Source organism: Eleutherodactylus coqui, chromosome 11 (genome assembly GCF_035609145.1).
Source record: "Eleutherodactylus coqui strain aEleCoq1 chromosome 11, aEleCoq1.hap1, whole genome shotgun sequence".
Classification (NCBI taxonomy): Eukaryota; Metazoa; Chordata; class Amphibia; order Anura; family Eleutherodactylidae; genus Eleutherodactylus; species Eleutherodactylus coqui.
This window is the reverse complement of record NC_089847.1, coordinates 14,861,362-14,884,243: the sequence shown is the minus strand read 5'-3', so window position 1 is coordinate 14,884,243 and position 22,882 is coordinate 14,861,362. Positions and strand designations below refer to the sequence as shown.

Genomic DNA, 22,882 nt, shown 5'->3' with positions numbered 1-22,882 from the left:
TCAGAGAAAGATTGAATATAGTGGTGAGGTGGGAGATGACCACCGGGGAGAGGGACCAGGATGGTAGGGGGGGGAGGGTCGCTAGAGCAGGTGGTGGAGCAAGCAGAGGAAAGCAATCTGGAGACTTCTTCCTCTGTCGTTGGTCTGATTACAGACAGTGAGCAGGAGCTAGATGCAGTACTGACGATACTCGGATTAGGACTAGTCTGGGATTGGGAGGTAATTTCCTGCCGGATGTCGTCGATTTTCTTTTTGAAGTAGGCAGCCAGCTCTTCGGCACTTGAAGTCGTCACTGAGGGCTGCAATTTTGGGCTGAGAAGGGAGTGAAAAGGAGCAAAGAGTTGTTTAGGGTTGTGAAATAGTGAGGAGATGAGAGAGGTGAAGTAGACTTGTTTTGCATAGTGGAAGGCGAGGTTGTAGGTCTTGAGCATGAATTTGAAGTGGAGAAAGTCTGTGGACTTTTGAGACTTTCTTCACCGCCATTCAGCACACCCAGAACACCGCCGGATAAAGCACATTTGAGGCGTGAGCCATGGTTGCCGCAGTCTGCATCGGATGGCTTGGGTCATGGGGAGTGCCGCTTCATCAAGGGCATGTTTGAGAATGGTGTTGTAATGTGCGACAGCCAGGTTGGGGCAGGAAAGGAGAGAGATAGGGGACAGAGAAGACTGTATGGACTCAGCAAAGTTTTCGGTGTGAACAGCCTGAAGGTTACTGCATGTACAATAGGTAGGAGGGACTGGGGAGATACTAGGAAGCTTGACAGAGAAAGAGAGGAAGACCAGATCCAGAGTATTGCCATCCTTGTAAGTGGGAGAGGCTGTAAGAGACCAAGGGAGGATGTAAGCGATAGAAGCTGAGAGGCAGATTGGGAGATGGGGTCATTGGTAGGGATATTAAAGTCTCCAAGGATGAGGGCTGGGATTTAGCAGGAGAGGAAGTAGAGGAGCCAGGAGGCAAAGTGATCCAGAAACAGGCGAGGAGAACCTTGGGACCAGTAAACAACTACTACTTGCATGAACAGCGGACGGAAAAGTCGTAGGGCATATACCTCAAACGATGGGAAAGTGAGAGTACCAGGGGGATGACCTGGAAGGTGCATTGTGGGGAGAGAAGAGCACCTACTCCTCCACCACGCCTGTTTTCCGGCCTTGGGGTATGGGAGAACTGCAGGCCATTGTAAGACAACGCAGCAGGGGAGGTCGTGTCAGACTGCTGTATCCCCTTTTAAGTGAGAGCTAGCAGGTTTACGGATTTAGCAGTGAAAAAGTCATGGATGGTGGAGAGTTTGTTGCATGCTGACTGGCAATTCCAGAGCGCACATTGAAAGGAAACCGGGGAGGATATGCATGGACTAGTGGTTGGGCTAGAAGGTTATCTCAGTGGGGCAGGTTGGAGGCAATAGTAGATGGTGGGCCAGGATTGGGAGAAATATCCTCTGCTGCTAGTGACAGCAGGATCGCGACGGTGAGCAGGTGGGTAGAAGATTTATGAGGGCGATTGTTATGTTTCTCTGTGGCTTTAGGGGCATTGAGGTGTCTTAGCGCTTGTGAGCTGTGCATGGGTGACGAAAGGAGAGAGAGGCTGATATGGATAGAATGCACCAGAGGTGGGCGTTGGAGGTAAGTGTGAAAGAAAACAGTAAAGATAAGGATAGAGACTACAGTAGTAGTAATGGTCAGGGAGTGCAGGGTTTGCCCTGGTGAACTGCCATGTTTAACCCCTTAGTGACCAGACCATAGTGTTTCTACGTCCTGCCTAAGTGGGCTTTAATCCCGGAGGACATAAAAACATGGATCCTCTGGGGAGTAAAGCCTTGCAGGCTGTGGACACGACAGCTCCGTGCTGTCAGTTAACAGAGGTAGCCAACATCCTAGAGCTGCCATCCTGGGCCGTGGGACCCTTTACCCAGTCACGCGATTGCCGGTATCCACTGGATACCGGCAATCGCATTAAAGTTTATGTAAAGGGAAAAAAAAGTTAAATCTTCAGCTCCCTTTACAGATCAGATCCGTAAGGGCAGCTGAGGATACTCACCACCATCCTCCACGCTGTCTGGCGGCGTTCTCATCCTACCCGGACCGGACACCGGTGTCTGCGCGCCAGGCGGCATTACTTCACGCACAAGCGCAGAGGGCCGGGAGGCTCGGGAAATTTCAAAACTCCCTGCTAGTATGAGTAGCTGAGAGCAGGTAGCCAACACCGGGAGCCACTGTATCCAGTGATAATGTAAAAGTTTTTTAAAAAGTGTAAAAAGAAAAAAGCTTGTTTCATCTTCCCTCATAGATCATATCCACCATGAGGGGAGATGAAATTATGTTCCTAAGGCCCCCGGATTTATCTGCGGACCTTACCCTGGCTTCTGCGCATGCACCAGTCACCAAAATGGTAGACGCATGTGCAAAAGCCACAGATTGCCGGGATAATATAAAATCTCCCTGCTCTTGGCTACCGAATGTAGCCGAGAGCCTGGAGATCTTAAGGCCGGGGCTGCTGTACGCGGTTCTTGGCTACATGATCGCTGTTATCCAATGGATAACAGCAATCACGTAAAAGTAAAAAAAGCTAACGTTTCACCTCTCGTCATGGATCCGATCCGTGAGGGGAGGTGAAATCACTTACCTAAGGCTTTCGGCAATGTCCCCCGACAGGATCTTTATCCACGGACCTTTCCCCATCTTCGGCGCATGCACCCGTCGCCAAAATGGCAGACGCAAGCGCAGAAGCTAGGGAGGGCCCGGGAAATTTTAAAATCTCCTTGCTCCTTCCTACTAAAGTTTCATTGAGAGCCTGGAGCAGTGACAGAGGGCTGCGATCACGTAAAAGTTAAATGATGTTGCTTCTTTCAGTTGGGGCCCCGTTATGCAAACAGACATAAGATTAGGGCCACAATGGGCATGTTTCAGAACACAGGACAATATGGGGTATCCATTTTGTGGTACAAGTCTTCATTCCTATGTACGCTGTACAAAAACAAACGTTTTTTTAAATGACACAATTGCCAAAAAAACGAAAATCGCAATTTTTTTTTCCTCCTGCTTTGCTTAAATTCATTCAAAAACGGTGGGATCAAAATACACAGTACACCCCTAGATGAATTTGTTAAGGGGTCTAGTTTTAAAAATGGGGTCATTTGTGGGGGTTCTCTGTCATTTTAGCTGCTCAAGGGCTCTACAAGTGAGCAATGGGGCCTATAGCGCCTTCAAGCAAAATATCTGTTCTGAAAGCCGCCGGCTGCTCCTTTCATTTTGGGCACCGTTGTGCATACGGACATAAGAGCTCTCGCTTACGACCTGAAAGTTGCAGGTTTAATCCCCGCTTGGTTCAGGTAGCTGGCTCAAGGTCGACTCAGGCTTCCATCCTTCCGAGGTCAGTAAAATGAGTACCCAGCTTGGTGGGGGGGGGGGGGGGGGTAATAAATAAATAACTTGAAAGCGCTGCGGAATAAGTTGGCGCTATACAAATAACAAGATTTTTTTATTTACTTTAAATTCAGACTATTGTTGCGTTTCAGGTTAAAATTTCATAACATTTTTATGTTTTTCCTTACTATTGAACCATTTCACGTTATTTGTTGGATTGCGTTACTGTCAAAAAGAACCGGAAAAATTGAGACGTTCTAAAACTTTTGACCAGTAGTGTATGCTTAAGGGATATGTTTAACATAGTCAACACAGTGTGACTGATCCCTTGTGTAACTTTTTGTTGTACACGCGATAGCAAACCTTGAGGGGAGAATCCTCAGAGGTTCAGAGTCACCACGGGCAGCAATCTCCTTAAGTTGTTCCCCTTCTCCATCAGGGCGCGTCGATAAGCTGTCACCGACAACATTGTTCTTGTAGTCTAAAAAACAAAATCCAAAAATAAAACAGATGAAGGCTATTGTATATATAATATGATATGTAGAAGGATATAGAGCATACCAGAATCCTCCTTCTCCAGACACTGAGGAGCAGACATATTGTTGTCTTCTGTGGACTTTTCGGATATTACTACATTCTCATTTTCTTCCCTGTCAAATGAACAAGTTTAGACAGAAGATGATGCTGGGAGTAAAGGCCCATTTACACAGGATGAATGTCAGGCAAACGGGAGCTAGCAGAGCAGGCTGGTTCACGCAGCGGCCAGCAGGGGGGGGGTGGGGCAGTGCAGGAGATTTCTCTCCTCTCGCTCCCCCGCCCCCCTCCATTCACATAACACAGCGGCTGTTCACTACTGAACGGCGTCTGTTTAAACTGCACAATGAGTGATGATCTTCATCTCTCATCTTTTATGCGGCATAAAAGATCAGCGATGAAGCTCATTGCTCATCGTGCAGTTTAAACAGCGGCCGTTCAATAGTGAACAGCCGCTGTGTTATCTCAATGGAGAGCTGCGGGGGAGCGAAAGGAGAGAAATCTCCTGGACTGCCCTGCCCCCCTGCTGGCCGCTCTGTGAGTGAGACAGCTCTGCTAGCTCCCGTGCAAAAGCATGGGAGCGAGGAAACACAGGGACAAGTGTCGGGCATCGTTTGCCAGACATTCGTCCTGTGTAACTGGGCTTAAAGATGTGCTTCAACATCGGCATATCCTATGTAAATAAATCCCGTTGGATATGAATATGTAATGCAAAGTCCTCATTCTGCTGCCCATGATTTACATACCACATCATAAATGTTGGTTGTAGGCAGGGGATGCACTTGATTTGCACAGTTTCCCTGAGATACAAACCTTCTTCCAGACACTTGTGAGGATCCACTGGGCTCCAGCAAAGCTGTCAGTTTGAGTATGTGCTGGGGGTTGTCTGTCCCTAGTCCTGTGGATAGGATTTCTTGCCGTACATTTAGCTCATATGCATAGGATGATAACTCGGACAATGGGGTCATCTGCACCTAAAATCAGAGGTCAAAGGTTACATTACGGTGGTAAACAGAGAGGTTTACTAGTAACATACAGAACAAATGTGCAGCATCTTCATTACTGCATCAGAGCTACAAATCTACTGGCTGCTACTTCTAGTAGCCCTTAGTTTCCCTCATCTCCAGGAGGAAGAACAGACATCCCCCAGATTGATTTCCTTACCATAGGATCCAGCCAGTAGGTTTTCCCAAGCTTCAGAACAACCTTAGCTCTGTGCGGCTTTCCTTGGATACTTCTGGTAATAACTCTTGCCACCTAAAGCATAAAGCAATAATAAAAGGAAGACCGTAGACATCTATAGACTCTACATGAGAGCGCTCCCACCTTACAGGCCAGTTTTCCATGCATTTGGCTCAACTGTTTACAAATAATATACAGTAAGGGTTTATATTCACTGTGCTTGTTGACGACACCTTTCGTGACTCACTTTTGGATCCCACTTGTCCTCGTTGTCGATAGGTTTCACTCTACACACTATGAATTCTCTCAATTGTTGGGGGACCGACTGAAAAGCAGGTTGGAGCAGGAAAAGTCTATGAACAGGGATCTTATCTGCCTTCCCATCATCGATGTACTGCACATGTGCATACGAGACGCTGCCCATGATTTCTGTAGATAAGACTTGGACTCTGTGAAAAGTCAACCATGTTTAATAAACTTTTATTTGTAGTATTAGGGTATACAAATGTAACAGCGGAAGAGACCCCTCACTTAGAGAGCTGCTGTAAAGGGCACCTCTTCTGGTGGATCTAGATTGCTGGCATAATGACCACCATGTAATGCCTAATTACCCCTGCAGAAAGAGGTATTTGCCAGTAGCTCCCCAAAAGACCACCTCGGCATTGGGTGAGCGACGCAGCCTCTTCTCTGGCCAGTGATGCCACATTCATTCATCATGCGGCCAATGAGGAGCTCAGTGCCATTAAAGAGAATGGGATTGAGCTGCTCTACTTGGCTCAGCCACTACACATGGTATACACTGAAGACACCGCAGCACTTGTCTGTGCACCACAGGCTCTTTAAACAACTGACCGGTAGTGGTCTTAGATGATGGATCCCTGCTAATCTGATTTTGCTGACCTCTCCTGAGGATAGGCCATCAATATACAAGTCCCACAACACTCCTCTATAGGTGTTGTCAAAAACTGACTTATCATCTATCCATAGCATTGGTGATAAAAGTCTGATTGATGAAGGTCTCACCAGTGGGACCCCCAGGAATCCTGAGTCTCCTCCTTCTCCTCACTGTGGGCTCGCTGTCCCCACCTATAGACACATGGAGATTAAATGGAGCGGCGGTCGCACATGCGCAGTCCCACTCCATTCATCTTCAATGGCACTGCTGCAGATAGCAGAGCACTTGTACTCCGCTATTTCCATCAGCCACACTGAAATGAAAGTCGCCACACAGGGTGCGGTGACCACTCCATCCAACTCCTTATCACTGCAGGGGTTGCAGTGAACCCACAGTGAGGACGAAACGATAACCCCATTCTCAGGATCCCTGGGGTTCTCAGCTGTGAGACCCCAACCGATCAGACTTCTATCACCTAACCCGAGGATAGATAATAAAAGCCAATTTGAAGGTAACCCCCTTAAGACAGCTGGATTGATGTGAAGTACCTGTGATAATGTGAGCCATCACTTAGGGCATACAAGTGTTGGCACTGCACATTCCGTGCCGGGACTTTATTCATCGGTGATTCATAAAATTCATTGAGCTCTGCTGCAAGTTTATCATATGGATCATTTTTGATTACAACACGGCCAAGGAATCGAGCTGCATCCACAATACACAGAGGGAGGACCTGTACAAAAACAGACATGAGAGTAAAAGTTACGGCCCTGTAAGGGTAGAATCATAGGTGCAGTTTTTGTGGCGCTTTTGGATTCACTTTTCTAAGCCAATCACAGGAACGGATGCAAGGGGATCCCATCGGCTGGGGTAAGTAAAGTAGGAAATAGTAGTGATAGTCATCATCAGATGCGGCTTACCGTTATATACTGATCACTCTCTGGAATGGCAGCCACTCCATCATGAAGGTCCAATGAAGGGTTAATATGATGCCGATGAGGACAAGAATCCTCCTCCTCGCTGGGTAAAGAAATGATAAAAAGAGATACAAGGATCAGATCAGGGATATTTCTATTCTTATTACATAGTCTGGTTGTATTCGTATGAACGTACTTATAGAATTACCACTCGGAATGGCTGGAGCGTCTCGCTACCATAGACACGCCATAGACACGCCATAGACACACACCCGACAAGGATGTCGCACCCACTTACTTGCAATAGCCAAAAGTTTTAAGATGGAGGCAGAGCTTCTGATCCCGCTTCTTGTTTTTCCAGGCTTCCAACAATCCCTGAGCAAGAGCGACGAGTTCGGGTGGGACATCGGCTTGGGCTTGCCGTAAGCTTCTCAATAAATGGATGCCGTAGCTGTCATGTTCCTCTGTCAATATTAAAATAGATTTGGCCCTCAAACGGTCGTCTTCCTCCATCGATATCTAGAATTGGAAAGTTGTGTGGATCAAGAGAAAGAGATTATTCAAAGCTTTAAGCAAACATTTCTAGGCCAAGTAACCCCTAATAAAATAAGTGACATGCAAATACCCCAGGGCTATGTTCATACACTGTGCCCTACCAGCAAGGACAGTGAGCACGCTCCCTAACGACGCGGTGTGTACGTCAGACTGTTGGGGTTTTAGACTACCGCCCATAAGCAGGACCTGGAGTGCCAAATCCCCTTCATTGTTTGCCCAGGCATATATATATGCGGCTGTGCAGGATACTGCAGCCCAGTCCCATTCAACTGAGATCTGGACAAGCCTATGTAAACAACAGAGTGGATATGATGATTGCTGGAGTGCTGATAAAAGGAGGTGCAAGGGATTGGACCACCAGAGATCAAACATCAATGGCCATCGGTTTTCAAAGCCAGAATCCCTATTTATAGTGAAACTCCGATATGACAGTTTCCCATTATTGTAATTAATCCGGGAGTCCTTTGTTTTTTTAATTAAATGCTCTTTATTAAAGTTTTCAATTTGTTAACAACTTAACCAACTCAATCCACCCCCCACCCCCTTTTTTTGTCCTCTCACGAAATCCCACTACAATGTATATGATTAGAGATGAACGAGTATACTCGCTAAAGGCAATTGCTCGAGCGAGCATTGCCTTTAGCAAATACCTGCCTGCTCGAGACCGAAGGTTCGGGTGCCGGCGCGGGGGAGCGGTGAGTAGTGGCAGTCAGCAGGAGGGAGCGGGGGGGAGAGAGGGAGAGAGAGATATCCCATCCGTTCCGCTCTCCCCCGCAGGCACCTGAACCTTCGGTCTCGAGCGGGCAGGTACTCGCTAAAGGCAATGCTCGCTCGAGCAATTGCCTTTAGCGAGTATACTTGCTCATCTCTATATATGCTTTTTGTAAAGATTGTTGAATGAGGAGTGAAGAGAAGCGAGAGACAGATGCACAGAGTAGTACAGAAAGGAGATGGAGAACGAGGAGATGAACATATTCGTTCCTGTTACCTTATCAATTCGGCTCTGGATATAATCCAGCAAAGAGAAGAGGCGATGACTTAATACACCGACGTTCTCAGGAAAGCTATAGTGGATGACGCACGTGGCGTCTGTGATCTCCAGGAGGGGAGCGTAGTCATCTGTCACCACTGCAAGAGAAACAAAACCAAGAGGGGTCCGGCTGTCATCATCAACTCCTGCGCATTATCCAACTACTTGAATAGAACTCACACATAACACACAAGTATTTTCTAACTTGGGGGATTTGGGAGTTGCGTTTTTGTGCTCTGTTCGGAGATTAGGAAAATGTTAACCCCTGACTGAACGGTTGTGTCTTCCGATGGAAGTGAACGGCGCTGAGCGGATCCCCATTGACTATAATGGGAGCTGTTCAATTTCCAGACAGCAATCCAGTATTCTGCCAGAATTTACGGAATGCAATGTCTTATTGGAGGAGAAGGAGGGGGAGGAGAAGGAGGGTGGGGGAGGGGGAGGAGAAGGAGGGTGGGGGGGGAGGAGAAGGAGGGGGGGGAGGAAAAGGAGGGTGGGGGGGAGGAAAAGGAGGGTGGGAGGGGGGAGGAGAAGGAGGGTGGGAGGGGGGAGGAGAAGGAGGGTGGGGGGGGGGAGGAGAAGGAGGGTGGGGGGGGAGGAGAAGGAGGGTGGTGGGGAGGAGGAGAAGGAGGGTGGGGGGGAGGAGGAGAAGGAGGGTGAGGGGGAGGAGGAGAAGGAGGGTGGTGGGGAGGAGAAGGAGGGTGGGGGGGAGGGGGGAGGAGAAGGAGGGTGGGGGGGAGGAGAAGTAGGGTGGAGGGGGGAGGAGAAGGAGGGTGGGGGGGAGGAGAAGGAGGGTGGGGGGGGGGGGAGGAGAAGGAGGGTGGGGGGGGAGGAGGGTGGGGGGGAGGAGAAGGAGGGTGGGGGGGGGAGGAGGAGGAGGGTGGGGGGGAGGAGAAGGAGGGTGGGGGGGGGGAGGAGAAGAAGGGTGGGGGGGGGAGGAGAAGAAGGGTGGGGGGGGGGAGGAGGAGGGAGGAGAAGGAGGGGGGGGGGGGATTTCTTTATGGAGTCAATTTATTCTTTCTGCACAAGTGAGCAGTGGGGTCTGGAATTTATTCAGTTGTTCCCTAAAAGCCAATGGGTGTTCCCTCCATTATACGCCTAGCCATGTGTCCCGTAAGTAGATTGGGGCTACAATGGGGGTATACTGCTGAATACAAAAGAACTAGTGCTATACAATTTGGGGTGCGTCTCCCCAGTATTCCCTGCTAGAAACAAAGAAAACTATAATAAAAGTGACATATTTGTGAAAGAAATGTAATATTTGTTTCACCTGCCTTATATTTATTCTTGCAGGATGCTCAGTACACACCTAGATAAATGGGCTAAGGGGTCTCAAAATGGGGTTATTTGTGGGGTCTTTCTATTGTATTGGCAGCTTGATGGCCCTACTAGTGTACAATGGGGCCTGGAATTTATTCAGCTGTGCCCAGAAAGCCAATGGGTGTTCCCTACACTATATGTATCCCTACGCCATGTATCCAGTAAGCAGACTGAGGGTACAATGGGGGTATTGCCGAACACAGAAGAACCAATGAAATACAATTTGAGCTTCGTCTCCTCAATTTCCCCGGCTTTACATAAAAAAATATTCTTTAAATTTACATATTTGAAAGAAAAATAAGAAATTATAATTTTTTTTCACCTGTTTAACATTAACTTCAGAAAAAAACTGTGGGGTCAAAATTCGCAGTACACCCCTAGATGCATTCGTTAAGGGGTCTAGTTTTTAAAATGGGGTCATTTGTCTATCGTTTTGGCCGCTCAAGGGCTCTACAAGTGGGCAATGGGGCCTAAAACACCTTCAAGCCAAATGTCTGTTCTGAAAGCCACCAGCTGCCCCTTTCATTTTGGGCCCCGTTGTGCATACAGACATAAGATTAGGGCCACAATGGGTATGTTTCTGAACGCAGGACAAACAGGGGTATCCATTTTGGGGTGAAAATCCTCATTTTCATGTGCACTATACAAGAATTAAACTGTCTTTAATATTACATATTTGCAAATATATCAACATTTTATTTTTTTTCCTCCTCTAAATTGCAGTAACTCCTGAAAAAAAACTGTGGGGTCAAAATACTCCTGACCCCCCTCAGTGAATACATTAACCACTCAACACTACAGGAGGTATAGTTATGTCGTGTAGGTTCGGGGTATGTACAGAGGGGGATCACGGGTCGATTCCACTCCATACAATGCATGTGCTAGCTAATCTGAGCTGTAAACCCTTTAAATGTCAATTCTGAAAGCAGCATTTAAATGCCCCGATTGATGTTCGGGGGTCCCGCACTGCCCTTCATGATGAGATCGTGGATTGCTGTGCGGTTGCCATGACAACCTGGGGCCTCTGAGAGGCCTCAGGGCTACCACTGCAGATTGCCTGTCAAGCCATGCCTATGACGTGGCTTGATAGATTGCCTGTCAGATAGCGGCATAATGCAATGCTATGGCATTATATCATACTGTTGGAGTGATCAAAGCATTGCAGATTAATATCCCCTCTGGGGACTAAAAAGGATGTAAAAATTAGTTTTAAAAAGTTTTATTAATGATTAAAAAAAATTAATTGCCATAAAAGGAACACATTATTTACCCTACACAGTGAGCGTGGTCATACAAAAAGCCAAAAGAAACAACACCTAAATTCCGCTTTTGTGATCACTTTGTCTCCAAAATGTAATAAAAACCGATCAAAAAGTCATATGTATTCTAAAATGTTACTAATAGAAACTACAGGACGTCCCGCAAAGAACGAGCCCTCGCACAACTATGTCGACGGAAAAATTAAAAAAAGCTTTTGTTGCAGTGTGTATGCCGTAGAAGCAAAGCACACACAAAGATGGCGGATTTTCAGTTTTTTTTTTCCATTTCACTTAACTTTGAATTTTTTAAAAAGGTTTTCAGTGCATTATATACTACCACTGAAAAATATAACTTGTCCTGCAAAAAACAAGCCCCCAGACATCTACGTCAATGGTTGAGTAAGAGAGTTATGATTTTTTTAAAAGGGTGGGAGGAAAAACCAAAAATGGGGAAAAAAGGCCGCATCCTAAAGGAATTCCTCAAACTTTCAATAATTATTATAACTATACGTCTCCTTAAAAAAAAAAAAAAAACTTTTTTCAAATGTGCTTCCAGAATAAAAGGTAAACAGATGGAAATACATATGTCATCAAAAAATGTGTGCAGTACATTAGCCCATATCTGACATACTCCACTGGAAAATGTAAAAATAAATAAATAAATCTTGTTCTTTGTATAGCACCAACTTATTCCACAGCGCTTTCAAGTAATTTATTCATTACCCCCCACCAAGCTGGGTACTCATTTTACGGACCTTGGAAGGATGGAAGGCTGAGACAACCTTGACGCAGTTACCTGAACCTTGCGGGGATTGAACCTGCAGCCTTCAGGTAGTGAGTGAGAGCTTAAAGGGGTTGTCTCACGAAAGCAAGTGGTGTTATACACTTCTGTATGGCCATATTAATGCACTTTGTAATATACATCGTGCATTAAATATCAGTCATACAGAAGTTATTCACTTACCTGTTCCGTTGCTGGCGCCCCCGTCTCCATGGTGCCGTCTAATTTCAGCGTCTAATCGCCCGATTAGGCGCGCTTGCGCAGAAGGGTCTTCTCCCTTCTGGTCGGTCCGGGCACGAGCGGCGTTCTGGCTCCGCCCCGTCACGTGTGCCGATTCCAGCCAATCAGGAGGCTGGAATCGGCAATGGAACGCACAGAGCCCATGGTGCTCCATGGGAGAAGACCCGCGGTGCACCATGGGAGAAAACCGCAGTGCATCCCTGGGAAAGGACCGGCGGCCATCTTGGGAGAAGAATTTTATAAGTTCATCTTTCATCACATCGGTGAGTAGCAAGCGGTTTAAAAACCGCTTTAAAATGCTAGTTTATGCCGGAGGGGGGGGGGGGGGGGGGGGGTGACAGGGGGAATGGGCTAATTTAAAATTTTGATGTTTTGCCTCGGGACAACCCTTTAAGACTGCATTTCTGCCGCCTTAGGCTGCCTGTCCACGGGCGTTGCGGTATCCTGCAGCGGAAGGAGAGATGGCCGCAGCAGAGATGGCGATACAATTGACATTCTGCTGCTTTGATTTCCACGTCAGTTTGAGCGCGGCTTGGCCGCTGTGTGTGGACGAGATTTTTGCAAATCTTGTCCACTTTGCTGGTTAATCAGGGGATTAAAATTGCAGGCGGAAATTCTGCGACAATTCCACCCAGTGGGAACCCAGCCTTCCACCGCTCTCTTGCAATCTGGTTCAGTTAAACAGCAGAGGGTTCGGGTGTTGCAGCTTCAATTCTTATCCTGAAAAGTGCTGATAATACAAACAACCTAAAAGTGGTCCCCTAATCCATAAATCTACTCAGGAAATCATTCAGAAGAGCTAAAATAGGCAAACAGGGAGAGATGTGTCAATGTGGTAGGGTGCGCAGGTTTAAATAGTCTATGTAAATGGAGCAAAGGGTTGTGCAAATGGAAACCTAACATGTTCAGATCATTTTTCACCTTGACAGCAGACATCAGCTCGCCCCATGAATGGATGAAGTTGCAAAATTAAAGGGAACCCGTTTGCAAGCTTGGAGCTGGTAATGCCAATGGTATTTAGGGAAATAATACATTAGAGAATAATACATTTAGCCCGCAATGGCAAGATACCTTGTAAACGTGATGTCTAATCCTTCCTTGCACCATCTAGTATCGAATCCTTAATGATACGGTAGGAGAGCTCAGACCATCCCTGCTGCCCGCAATGCTCTCAAATCCCAGGCCATTATGTCTGTTATTGACAGGTGATGTGGATGACGCCTCCTACGGCATCTACAGTCCTGTCCAAATATGGCTGCCCAACCACACTCCAGTGCATGCGCAGCAATCAGTTGGTCTGCCCAAAATAGGGCTAGGCGATCTGTGGAAGCATAGGTCTGTGCTTGCACAAAATTTAGACAGGACTGCGGATGATGTAGGAGATGTTATCCAGGTGAATGTCATCCAAGTAACCCGCCAACCACAGAGAGAATAATTGGGAAATGGAGGGCCCTGCAAGCAGCAGAGACAGTCTGGTCCGTTCGGGATTCACTATTCTACGGCGCAGGAAGGGTTGGTGGGGTTCTCAGTGGCGAGTGCTTCCTCGATCAGACTTTTATAACTTGGATTGGTGATAAAACTGCATTTTAGCACAACCCTTTAACTACATGGACTGAAAAAAATAAAAACGTGCTGCTTACCCAAGACCACTACTGTTCGGCAGCTGAACGACGTCCTCCACTGCTGCAGAACATGGCTGAATAAATGCAATAGCCCTTTATGTAGCAATAAGCTGTACGCCGAAGCAGTCTGAACGGCCTACAAGGAGAAGAAAACGAGAACGGCACCATGATTTACGAGATAGAAGTCCTACAACTTGCACAAAATTGGTCATAGATGAGATTTTTGTTGCCACATCCTAAGGCCTCATGTCCACGGGGAAAATCGGGCCCGCTACGGATTCTACATGGAGAATCTGCAGCGGGTCCCTCCTGCCCCGCGGACATGAGCGCTGAAAATAAGAATTTAAAAGAATTTACCTATCCGTAGCGGGCGGCGAAGCTCTGCTCTTCCTCACGGCCGGATCTTCTCTTTCGGCCGGCGGATGAATTCCTTACGCCGGCGGCACGTCGCCGGCATGTCGTCGACGTGCCGCGCGCATGCGCCGGGCACATCCGCCGAGCCGAAGCAAGGGAGATGCGGCCGTGAGGAAGAGAAGAGCTTCCCGGTCCGCTGCGGGTGAGTAAATTCTTTAAATTCCTATTTTAGGTCTCCCGCGGATCCGGACGGCTTCCATAGGCTTCAATAGAAGCCCGCGGGAGCCGTCCCCGCGGGAGACCCGCACGAAAATGGAGCATGGTCCAGATTTTTTCATGCTCCATTTTTTTTAAAATGCCTTTTATTGACGATCCGCGGGTATTTATCTACCCCGCGGGTGGTCAATGCATCCCTATGGGGTGCGGATCCGCGCGCGGGAGATCCGCTGCGGATTTTAAATCACATTTTGCCCGTGGACATGAGCCCTAAGGCCTCCCTCGCAGGAATATATTTTGACTGCGCATTTTTTACGTGATTTACATTGGGCTATTCAGACCTGCGTATTACACAAGTGAGAAAAAACCGCAGCATCCCCTATTTTTGTGCTTAATACGCACCATTATAGCCTATGTGTTTATAAAATATGCAGTGAATACACTCTACATGCATATTTGTTGCGTAGTGCGTATTCCACATGTACACAATATGTGCATAATACGCAGGCAAAATACACTTATGTGACGCACCCTAATACTCTCAAAGTCTACGGTGAGCAGCAGACTTCCAAAGGGAGAAACCAGGACTGAATAAGTGCAACGTAAATCCATCTAATCCCATTCTCTCCCCCATTGGAGATGACGGCCATCACCTAGCCTTTATCCCACCATAGAAAGAATACATCATTCAGCTAATAAAGTAAGGTTTTCCAGAATTTCCATAAGAACCGGATCCCATTTTTGGATCCGTAATACAGCAGTTTGGATAAAGCCTAAATTCTCCTCCAACAGTCTTTACACGATTGGAGACCAAGCCAGCTAGACAGCGCTGTTCACGTTTGCATCAGCAGCTCGGTTCAGAGTCTCTGGCGTAGATCCGGTATAAAATGGCACCATTTTGTTTGTCAAGATGACAGAAGCTTGAAAGCCCCCATTATAGTCAATAGGGTCCATTGGCTGCAGTCAGTTCCAACCCTGGCTGATATTCTGCTTTGCTGTTGCTATGCCGGGAACAAGAAAATGGACTGCGCCAATATAGATGTAAATGAAGCCTTACAGAAAGGATCAGCACTTACCTTGTGCACCAACTCAGCTTCTTCATCAGTTTTGGTGAAAATTAGAATTTTCTGAACATCGACAGGAGTGAAATCGAAACAACGCATCAATATCGACATTTTCTCACAGTCCAGGCAAAGCTGTACGACCTACGTGAAGAGATACACTATAACTTTCTAGAGTAGGCCGATCGCAGACAATACGGCTAACATGGTGTATGGATCCGCCATCCGCTAAGCAGTTAAATGAACCATTTCCCATTGTACACAGGACTTTAGAACATTAGAATACCTGTTGGACATTGGCAAAGACTGCTGCCTGCTCCATGCTGGTGATCACAGTGCGAGGAGCTGTCATGTATTGCAGTAAAAGTTGCATGTCCTGAGTCCATTTGCTTCCAACAGCAACAATTTGCTGTGGTGTGCCATCTCGGTTCTCTACGGTCACAATCTTCTTATAGATCTGAAGTATTTCTGACATCTGGAAATGGAGATAATCAAGAATTAATAAGCAGAACACATCTGTGGATGGCATGAGTCAGAGTGGAGCACGGCTACAGAGAGCAGATCTCAGTCTGTAGATCCTGGCGCATCCATGCATGTTATCATGGGTCCTTTTAAATACAGAAATTTCCTTAAGATCATGAGTACCAATCAACAAGATGTAGTGCCGAGAGTGATGAGTGTTCACTCATTCAGAGGGTAACCAGCGGTACCATCACACGATGAGCAGGTGAAGGAACATTGTATGAACTTTCTTAAAACATCAGCAGACTTGAAGGGGGCCACAGAATATTCATTGTGCAGAAATAGATGAAGCAAATCACCTGGGGTTCCAGCTGTGGGAGCTCCACTGATCACCTCATCATTAGAACAAGTGTTAACTGAGCCAAAGCTTCCGAAGAGGGCAACCTCAATAAGAGAGTTAGCTGATCTCCACAGCTCTTGATGTCATAGAGGAGGAGACCCTTGCTTTGGAGTCACCTCCTTAGGAAAAGTCATCCATATCCGATTGGTCTGGGTCTGCCACTCGGGAACCCTGCTAATCAGCTGTTTGAGGCGGCAGCAACACTTGGGTGAGCATTGCGGCCTCTTTAATGCATACCAAGCACAGCGCCGTACTGAGCTGCTCTAAGGCCACATGACGAATAATTGTGACATCTTTGGCCTGAGGAAAAGCCGCAGTGCTCTACGGAGTGGAAACGTAGATAGGTTGGACTGCTAAGCGACGGACCTCCACCAACTGGATATCAATAATATGTCCTAAGCATATGTCATAAGTACTGGAGAACAGGAAAATCCTAGACAAAATCCACCCTGGATGGAATTCTCAACGCTCGTACCAAGCCCAATTTATGGAGAGTGGATTCTCTCGAACGCGTAGTGGAGGGACAGAAGGAAAGGCAAAATAATGCCCTGAATGATGTGGAAGGCAGAAATCATCTTAAATAAAAAGGAGGGCATGAGACGTAGGACAACCTTGCCCTGATGGAAGACAATAAATGGAGGCTTGCCCAACAAGGCTGCTAACTCAAGAAACCTGTGAATAGAAGCGATCGCTACTGAAAAGGCTACCTTACCAGACAAAAGACGAGCCAGGGTGCTCTGCAACAGCTAAAAAATGTTGAAAAGTACCAGATTAAGGTCCCAAGAAAGAACAGGAGCATGATAAAAGGAGCAGCGTGAGCAACTCCTTGTAAGACGTCCATACCTTACTACTTTGAAGCCAGAAAATATTAAAAAAGAATAAACATACCTGACCCTCCAGAGAGCTCAGACCCAGATCCATGTCCAAGCCTTCTTGTGGGAAAGACAGAAGGCGAGATAGTGAAAAACAAATAGGATAGAATTCACATTCGCACCAGAGGAAGAATGTCTTCCAGACACGAAGAGGAGAGTTTCTGGCCTTCATCATAGCTTTAATGATGGGCTCATCAAAACCACAGGCTTTCAGGACCAAGGTTCAACCGCCACACCGTTAAATGAAGCATGGACAAACGCGGGTGGAAGAGAGGTCCCAGTAAAAGATCTTCTTGAAGAGGAAGGGGCCTCAGAGTGTCAATGAGGTCTGGTTTCCACATGTGACGAGGCAAGTCTGGCACAATGAGAATCACTGGCAGGCCCTCCATCTTGACCTTCTTAACGCGAGGTAAGAGAGGGAAGATATACAGGAACTGGAATTCGGTCCACTGAATTACTAGGGCATCCACTGCTTGGGTTTGAGGCTCCTGGTTTCTGGACATGTAGATGGGAAGTTCATGGTTGAATCTGGTTGCCATTAGATCAACGTCCAGATGACTGCATCTCTGACAGAGCTCATGGAACACGTCGGAGTGCAACTCCCATTGTCCAAGGTCGACTGTTCTACTGCTCAGGAAGTCGGCTATCCACTTGTTCACCCCTGGTATGTTAACCGCCAAGAGCACCAGAAGGTGATCTTCAATCCAGGTCAGGATCTTCACTGCTTCTTCTATGACTCCTAAGTTTCAGGTCCCACCTTAGAAATTTATGTACTCGACAACCATCGCATTGTCAGCTTGGACTCGGACGTAGAGGCCAATTACCTGTGGTGCAAAGTGCTGAAGTGAATGAAGAATGTCCGAAAGTTCTGAGATATTTATAGAGAGGGTGGATTCCTGTAATATCCAAGTGCCTTGTGCTGTTACTTCCTGCAACGTATCCCCCCACCGCCGAGTAGACTGGCATCCATTGTGAGAACTTGCCAGTGAAGTGTCACTGGCAAAATCTGTGGAATAAGTTGGATCTTGCAATAAAGTCTGCCAATTTGTCCCACCGGGAGAGAACGACCCACTGGAGAGGCTGCACATGAAACGGCCCAAATAGGATGCCCTTGGAGAATGAGACCATCAGCAGTGGCGAATGGTCACTGGGGATGGAGTCTGCAGGGAGCGCACATTTGACTGAAGGAGATGCACTTTCTGCGGCAAGAGCAAAACTCTGACCTATGGTATGTCAAATAACAGACCCAGAAAGATCAGATGTTGAGATAGTGAAAGGCAAGACTTGTAGTAGTTGATAAACCACCCGCACCGGCACAAACTGTAAAAAGCGACATGGAAATTGTACAAATTGTCCGACCGAGTCAGAGCCATCACAGATGCCAAAACCTTTTATGAAATTTCAGGGTGCCATCACCAACCTGAATGGCAGAGGCGTGAATTAGTAATGATCCTAGTGGATAGCAAAGTGGAGGAAACGTTGGTGTGCTCGACGTATTGGACCATGAAGATAAGCGTCCTTGATGTCTATGGAAGACTGAAACTCCCCCTGTTTCATGGGAGCTATGACTGACCTCAATGACTCCATGCAAAAGTGACAGACCTTTATAAAGCAGTTCAACTTCTTGAGGTCCAGAACGGGTCTGATAGTGCCATCCTTCTTGGACAGCATGGACACATTGGAATAAAATCTCCTAAAGTGTCCCCCTTGGAGGACAGAGTCACTGTCCCTAATCCAAAGTGGTGGCCTGTGATGGAGTCGCTGGGATTCTAAACGCGAAGAAACGATTAGGGGGATGAGCTGAAAATTCTATGGCGTAGCCTGAAAAAATGGCCTCCCTAAACCAGGCATAGGAGACGAAATAAGAGCTCCTTGAATAGAAAAAGTCGTCCCCCCACAATGGATGGATTGGGTGGGGGCTGCCCTTAATTCAGATGATTTCACGGTAGCAGACTCAAAGAATCGGAGTCGGAGACGTCAGGAAGGTCATAGCTTAAAAGAGGGTTTGCGATGGTGGTCCTGTGAAGATTTCTTGCTATCTCAGGATATAATGCTGGAATGACGAAAGGAACAAAACGGAGGCGGTTTCTTCTGTACAGATCTTGTACGGTTGGACTTATGCTGTGGAAGATGTGAGCATCACCAATCAATCACATGCTAAACAATCCCTCTGACTCAATGTATAATTTTCCCCCAAAATCTTGTTCTAATAGATAAATGTTACATTGGGTGAATATTGGCCCTTTAAATGACTAATTGTATGCAGTTAAGAAGATGTCAGTGAAAGTACTTGGACAAATGTATTAAGCCAATAGACTAAATCTCATCTTCTCCAATGAGACGAAAGTTCTTGTGAAGAGGGTGTTCTGGTCCACTGACATGCCTAAAGAATGGGCCACGCGAAAGCTTACTTCATGTATATGTGGATAAAATCAAGACGCTGGGCCCTGCTTACCTCTGATCCCGCTTTGGAGAACAGCAAGTCAACTTCATCAAAGACGAGATGACATAAGCGGAGGAGGAGAAGTCCGTGGTGTTCTAAACATCTCAGTAGACACTGCGGGGTGGTGACAATAACTTCGCCTATGCACACAAACAAGGGGTTAAACCAGACCTGTATCAACCCAGAACAAGGTATAGAAGAAATCCTGCATGTTCTACAAGCCGCTCACATTGTTTTCTAAGGTTTAAGCCCTGAAGCTCTTCTTTCTTAAGCCCAACCAGCAGCAGCATGGGGCTCAGGGGTCGGGTGTTTTTACTAAACTCCATCAGCATGTTGTACACAGAGTGAGCCTTGTTCCATCCGGGGCAGAGGATCACAGCATGGGGCTGCAAAGAGAGCAGGGACACATCACTAAAACATCACATACAAAAGGAGTCCTTTAAACCAGCATCCAATAATCCGGAAAGTGTGATAATTTACTTATCTTTAATCGGGCATCTACAACGGGAATCGTGAGACTTCCCTGGCTGTAGGTCAGTGGCAGTGGCATATTTTGAGCTAACATTTTAGTTCTGGGGTGACCTCCCTTAGGGAATGTTCCACTGAGGTGGTGGATATGTTGTGGGTTTATGTGCAGAAAAGTTTTGCTGCAAAATCAGCGACAGATTTTTTTTCCTGCTGAATTCAGGTCCCGTGGAAGGTATCCAGCTGTTTTGCCATGTTCACAACAGGGCTCATATGCCACGGATTTTCTGGGCTGACACGGGGTAGAATCCAATTGTGGACCCCGCAACTGGAATAGGCGGCAAAATGTGGGCATTGTAAAGAATGTAAAAAAAAAAAAAGATTTTTCGCTTACATTTGCAAATACAAATTTCGTATTCCGTGAGCAGAAGGAGGAGAAAAAAAAGAAATAAAAATTCGCACGATGCTCTATTTTTCTACGGATTCCGCACGGACGGAATCCATTGAAGTCAATGGAGGCCGTCCGACCTGCAGCCCGTACACAATTAACACTCATATGAGCTGCGGATACTCGCATCTTCAGCGCAGGAAATACAAACCTTAATTAAAAAAACAAAACACTGTACTGCGCATGACCAACGGCGAGCCACTGCGGTCATCTGCAATACAGAGAAAGTCAGGTACGCAGGGTGGCCGGCCCGGCTCCCAGACGGAATCCAGTCTGCCTGTGTGAGGCTGGTCTCAGGGTTTCTGTGTGGCAAAATCTAGTTTAAAATTCTGTGGCTACTCTTGCGCATTTTTCTGCAGGTTATCAGCATATTTTCTGCACTGACCGTCTGCTGCGGAAATCTGCTCTGCAAATCTTCAACTATTCTGGCGGATTTGCTGTGAATTTTGGGGCGTGCTGTGGATTTTGGCCTCTACTGAAGTCTAAAACAGAAATCCACAAGGTTTGTGCACCAAAGAAGCTGCTACATTTGACATTCTGTGGATTTAAAGGCCAATTTCCACACTGATTTAGTGTAGGCTTTTTTCTGCAGCACTTGGAAGAGATTTAGAAAATCTATCCACATTACTGCTATTGTAACTGCTGCGAATGTAATTCCTTCCGTGTGATCATGGTCTTACGGTTGTGATGGATAACGGGACATATGTATTAAGCCCTCTATATTGGGCAAGATATGGCACCCTGCTAGAATAAGCAGCAGATAAATAGTTAACGTGTGTAATATTATATGCTTCTATTTCCAAAGATTCTTCTAATCATTCCTACTCTTCCTTCTCAGGAAAAAAACTCCTAATTTGATCTTTCTGCCTTCTCCTGAGTAGCAGTTTTACCCATCCCACTGATAAAGAGATGCTCAGACCCCCACCCTTGCATTCTTTACGTAAGAAATCACTAATTTCAGTTTGTAGTTTTGTTTTTCTTTCCTTAAACCTCAATTTCTTAGAAATCATGTGTCTGAACAGTAACACGTCACTAACCCACCCGTGAAGGCGTGAATCATTAGAATTCTAATCTATTTTAAATACTTATGAATTTTAAAGGGTATGTGTCTCTGCTGTTACGTCATTTTGTGTATATAAGCAACCTGATACTATGAATATATTAGAGAATCACTTTTACACCACAAGACCTTGGTGTCTGTCTTGTTTCTCTTCCAGCTCGTTAAAACTTATGATACTACCAATTTGGAATCAGACACCAGAGAGTTAAGGATTTATTGGTTCAATCGACGACACAGTTCATTGACACTCAACTGTAAAATTTTATATACTGTTCTACTGGCAACAGAAGAGAAGAACTAATACTACTACTACAGCAACTTTCATGTCTGATTAATCCGAGTTATAGGAATATCTATAGCATTAATTACATTTATGTGCATAACACATACCCACATATGCCCAGGCTCTGGTTACTGCTACATATATCCTCCATGCTTTAGGCCGGCTCACACGACTGTACGGTAATACGCTGCATAATGATTATGTTTTACTGGCACAGGGAACTACATATCCCTCCGTATTATCGCATTTTTGCCTGTACATAAACAGCGTATTTTAAGCATGCTGTCATGCACTGGTTTCTTTTTTTTAAACCTTCTCATGTTTCCTAGCAACATGTGTAAAAAACACCATACACAGACTATGTAATTGCATATGTACCGCCGCGTTTCAAACGCACCCATAGAGAATAGGGCTGCATTATTTTTTATGCACGTAATATACGCAATAAATATATGCAAGTGTGAATAGATTAAATTACACTTATGTGAGCCTGGCCTTACAGTGACAGGTGCCACCTATATATACATAACACAGGATCAATCTTTCTCAAGCATTGATGGTCATAGCCACCCCCATCCACTCGCCTTCCATAGGAATCAATGGGTCTCCCACTGTGTCTATGGTCCATGAGGCTGCTGTAAAGTATATCTCTAAATGCTGTTAACTGCAGCTCAGGCAAGATGGCCACCCCCATAGTTCTATACAGATTATAGAATGTGTGTTATTATCTGCTTTTATTCAGTAAACAGATATATAAGTAATACTTGGCCTTTAAGCATCTAAACCACCAGTAAGAAAAGGAAGATCTGGAAAGTTGAACAGTTTGGTTTACGGGTCAAGAAAGACTGAAATGCTGATGAAATGCAAAGACAAAAAAAGACAAAATTCAGAAACCGTTCTCACCCCGTGTTTAGCTGGCAGCAGTTTGTACGCTACGGATGCACAATTTAGATAACTCAGAAGAGGAGGAATATAATATATGGGCTTCGATCCATCAGGAGAGATTACAATTGTATCGAAGCCCCCGGCTATAGGTGCCCAGCAGTAGGATTCTGTCAGACTAGGTCCTTCGTAGCCGCACATAACGAGTCGCTGAAACACAAACACAGCAAAATGAAAAC

General features: G+C 46.2%; 1 protein-coding gene across 1 annotated transcript in view; it reads right to left on the bottom strand.

The window, feature by feature from the left end:
- Positions 1–22,882, bottom strand: part of TDRD12 (tudor domain containing 12) — a 73,487-nt gene that overhangs the window by 4,733 nt on the left and 45,872 nt on the right. The window contains exons 16-30 of the mRNA XM_066582310.1: positions 22,665–22,853; positions 19,735–19,891; positions 19,518–19,645; positions 15,615–15,803; positions 15,344–15,472; positions 13,716–13,833; positions 8,434–8,573; positions 7,189–7,409; positions 6,894–6,993; positions 6,522–6,706; positions 5,326–5,527; positions 5,061–5,153; positions 4,710–4,870; positions 3,924–4,012; positions 3,726–3,843 (exon numbers count right to left, since the gene is read on the bottom strand). Coding sequence (XP_066438407.1) covers positions 3,726–3,843; positions 3,924–4,012; positions 4,710–4,870; positions 5,061–5,153; positions 5,326–5,527; positions 6,522–6,706; positions 6,894–6,993; positions 7,189–7,409; positions 8,434–8,573; positions 13,716–13,833; positions 15,344–15,472; positions 15,615–15,803; positions 19,518–19,645; positions 19,735–19,891; positions 22,665–22,853 — 2,219 coding nt within the window. The remainder of the gene's footprint in view (positions 1–3,725; positions 3,844–3,923; positions 4,013–4,709; positions 4,871–5,060; positions 5,154–5,325; positions 5,528–6,521; positions 6,707–6,893; positions 6,994–7,188; positions 7,410–8,433; positions 8,574–13,715; positions 13,834–15,343; positions 15,473–15,614; positions 15,804–19,517; positions 19,646–19,734; positions 19,892–22,664; positions 22,854–22,882) is intronic.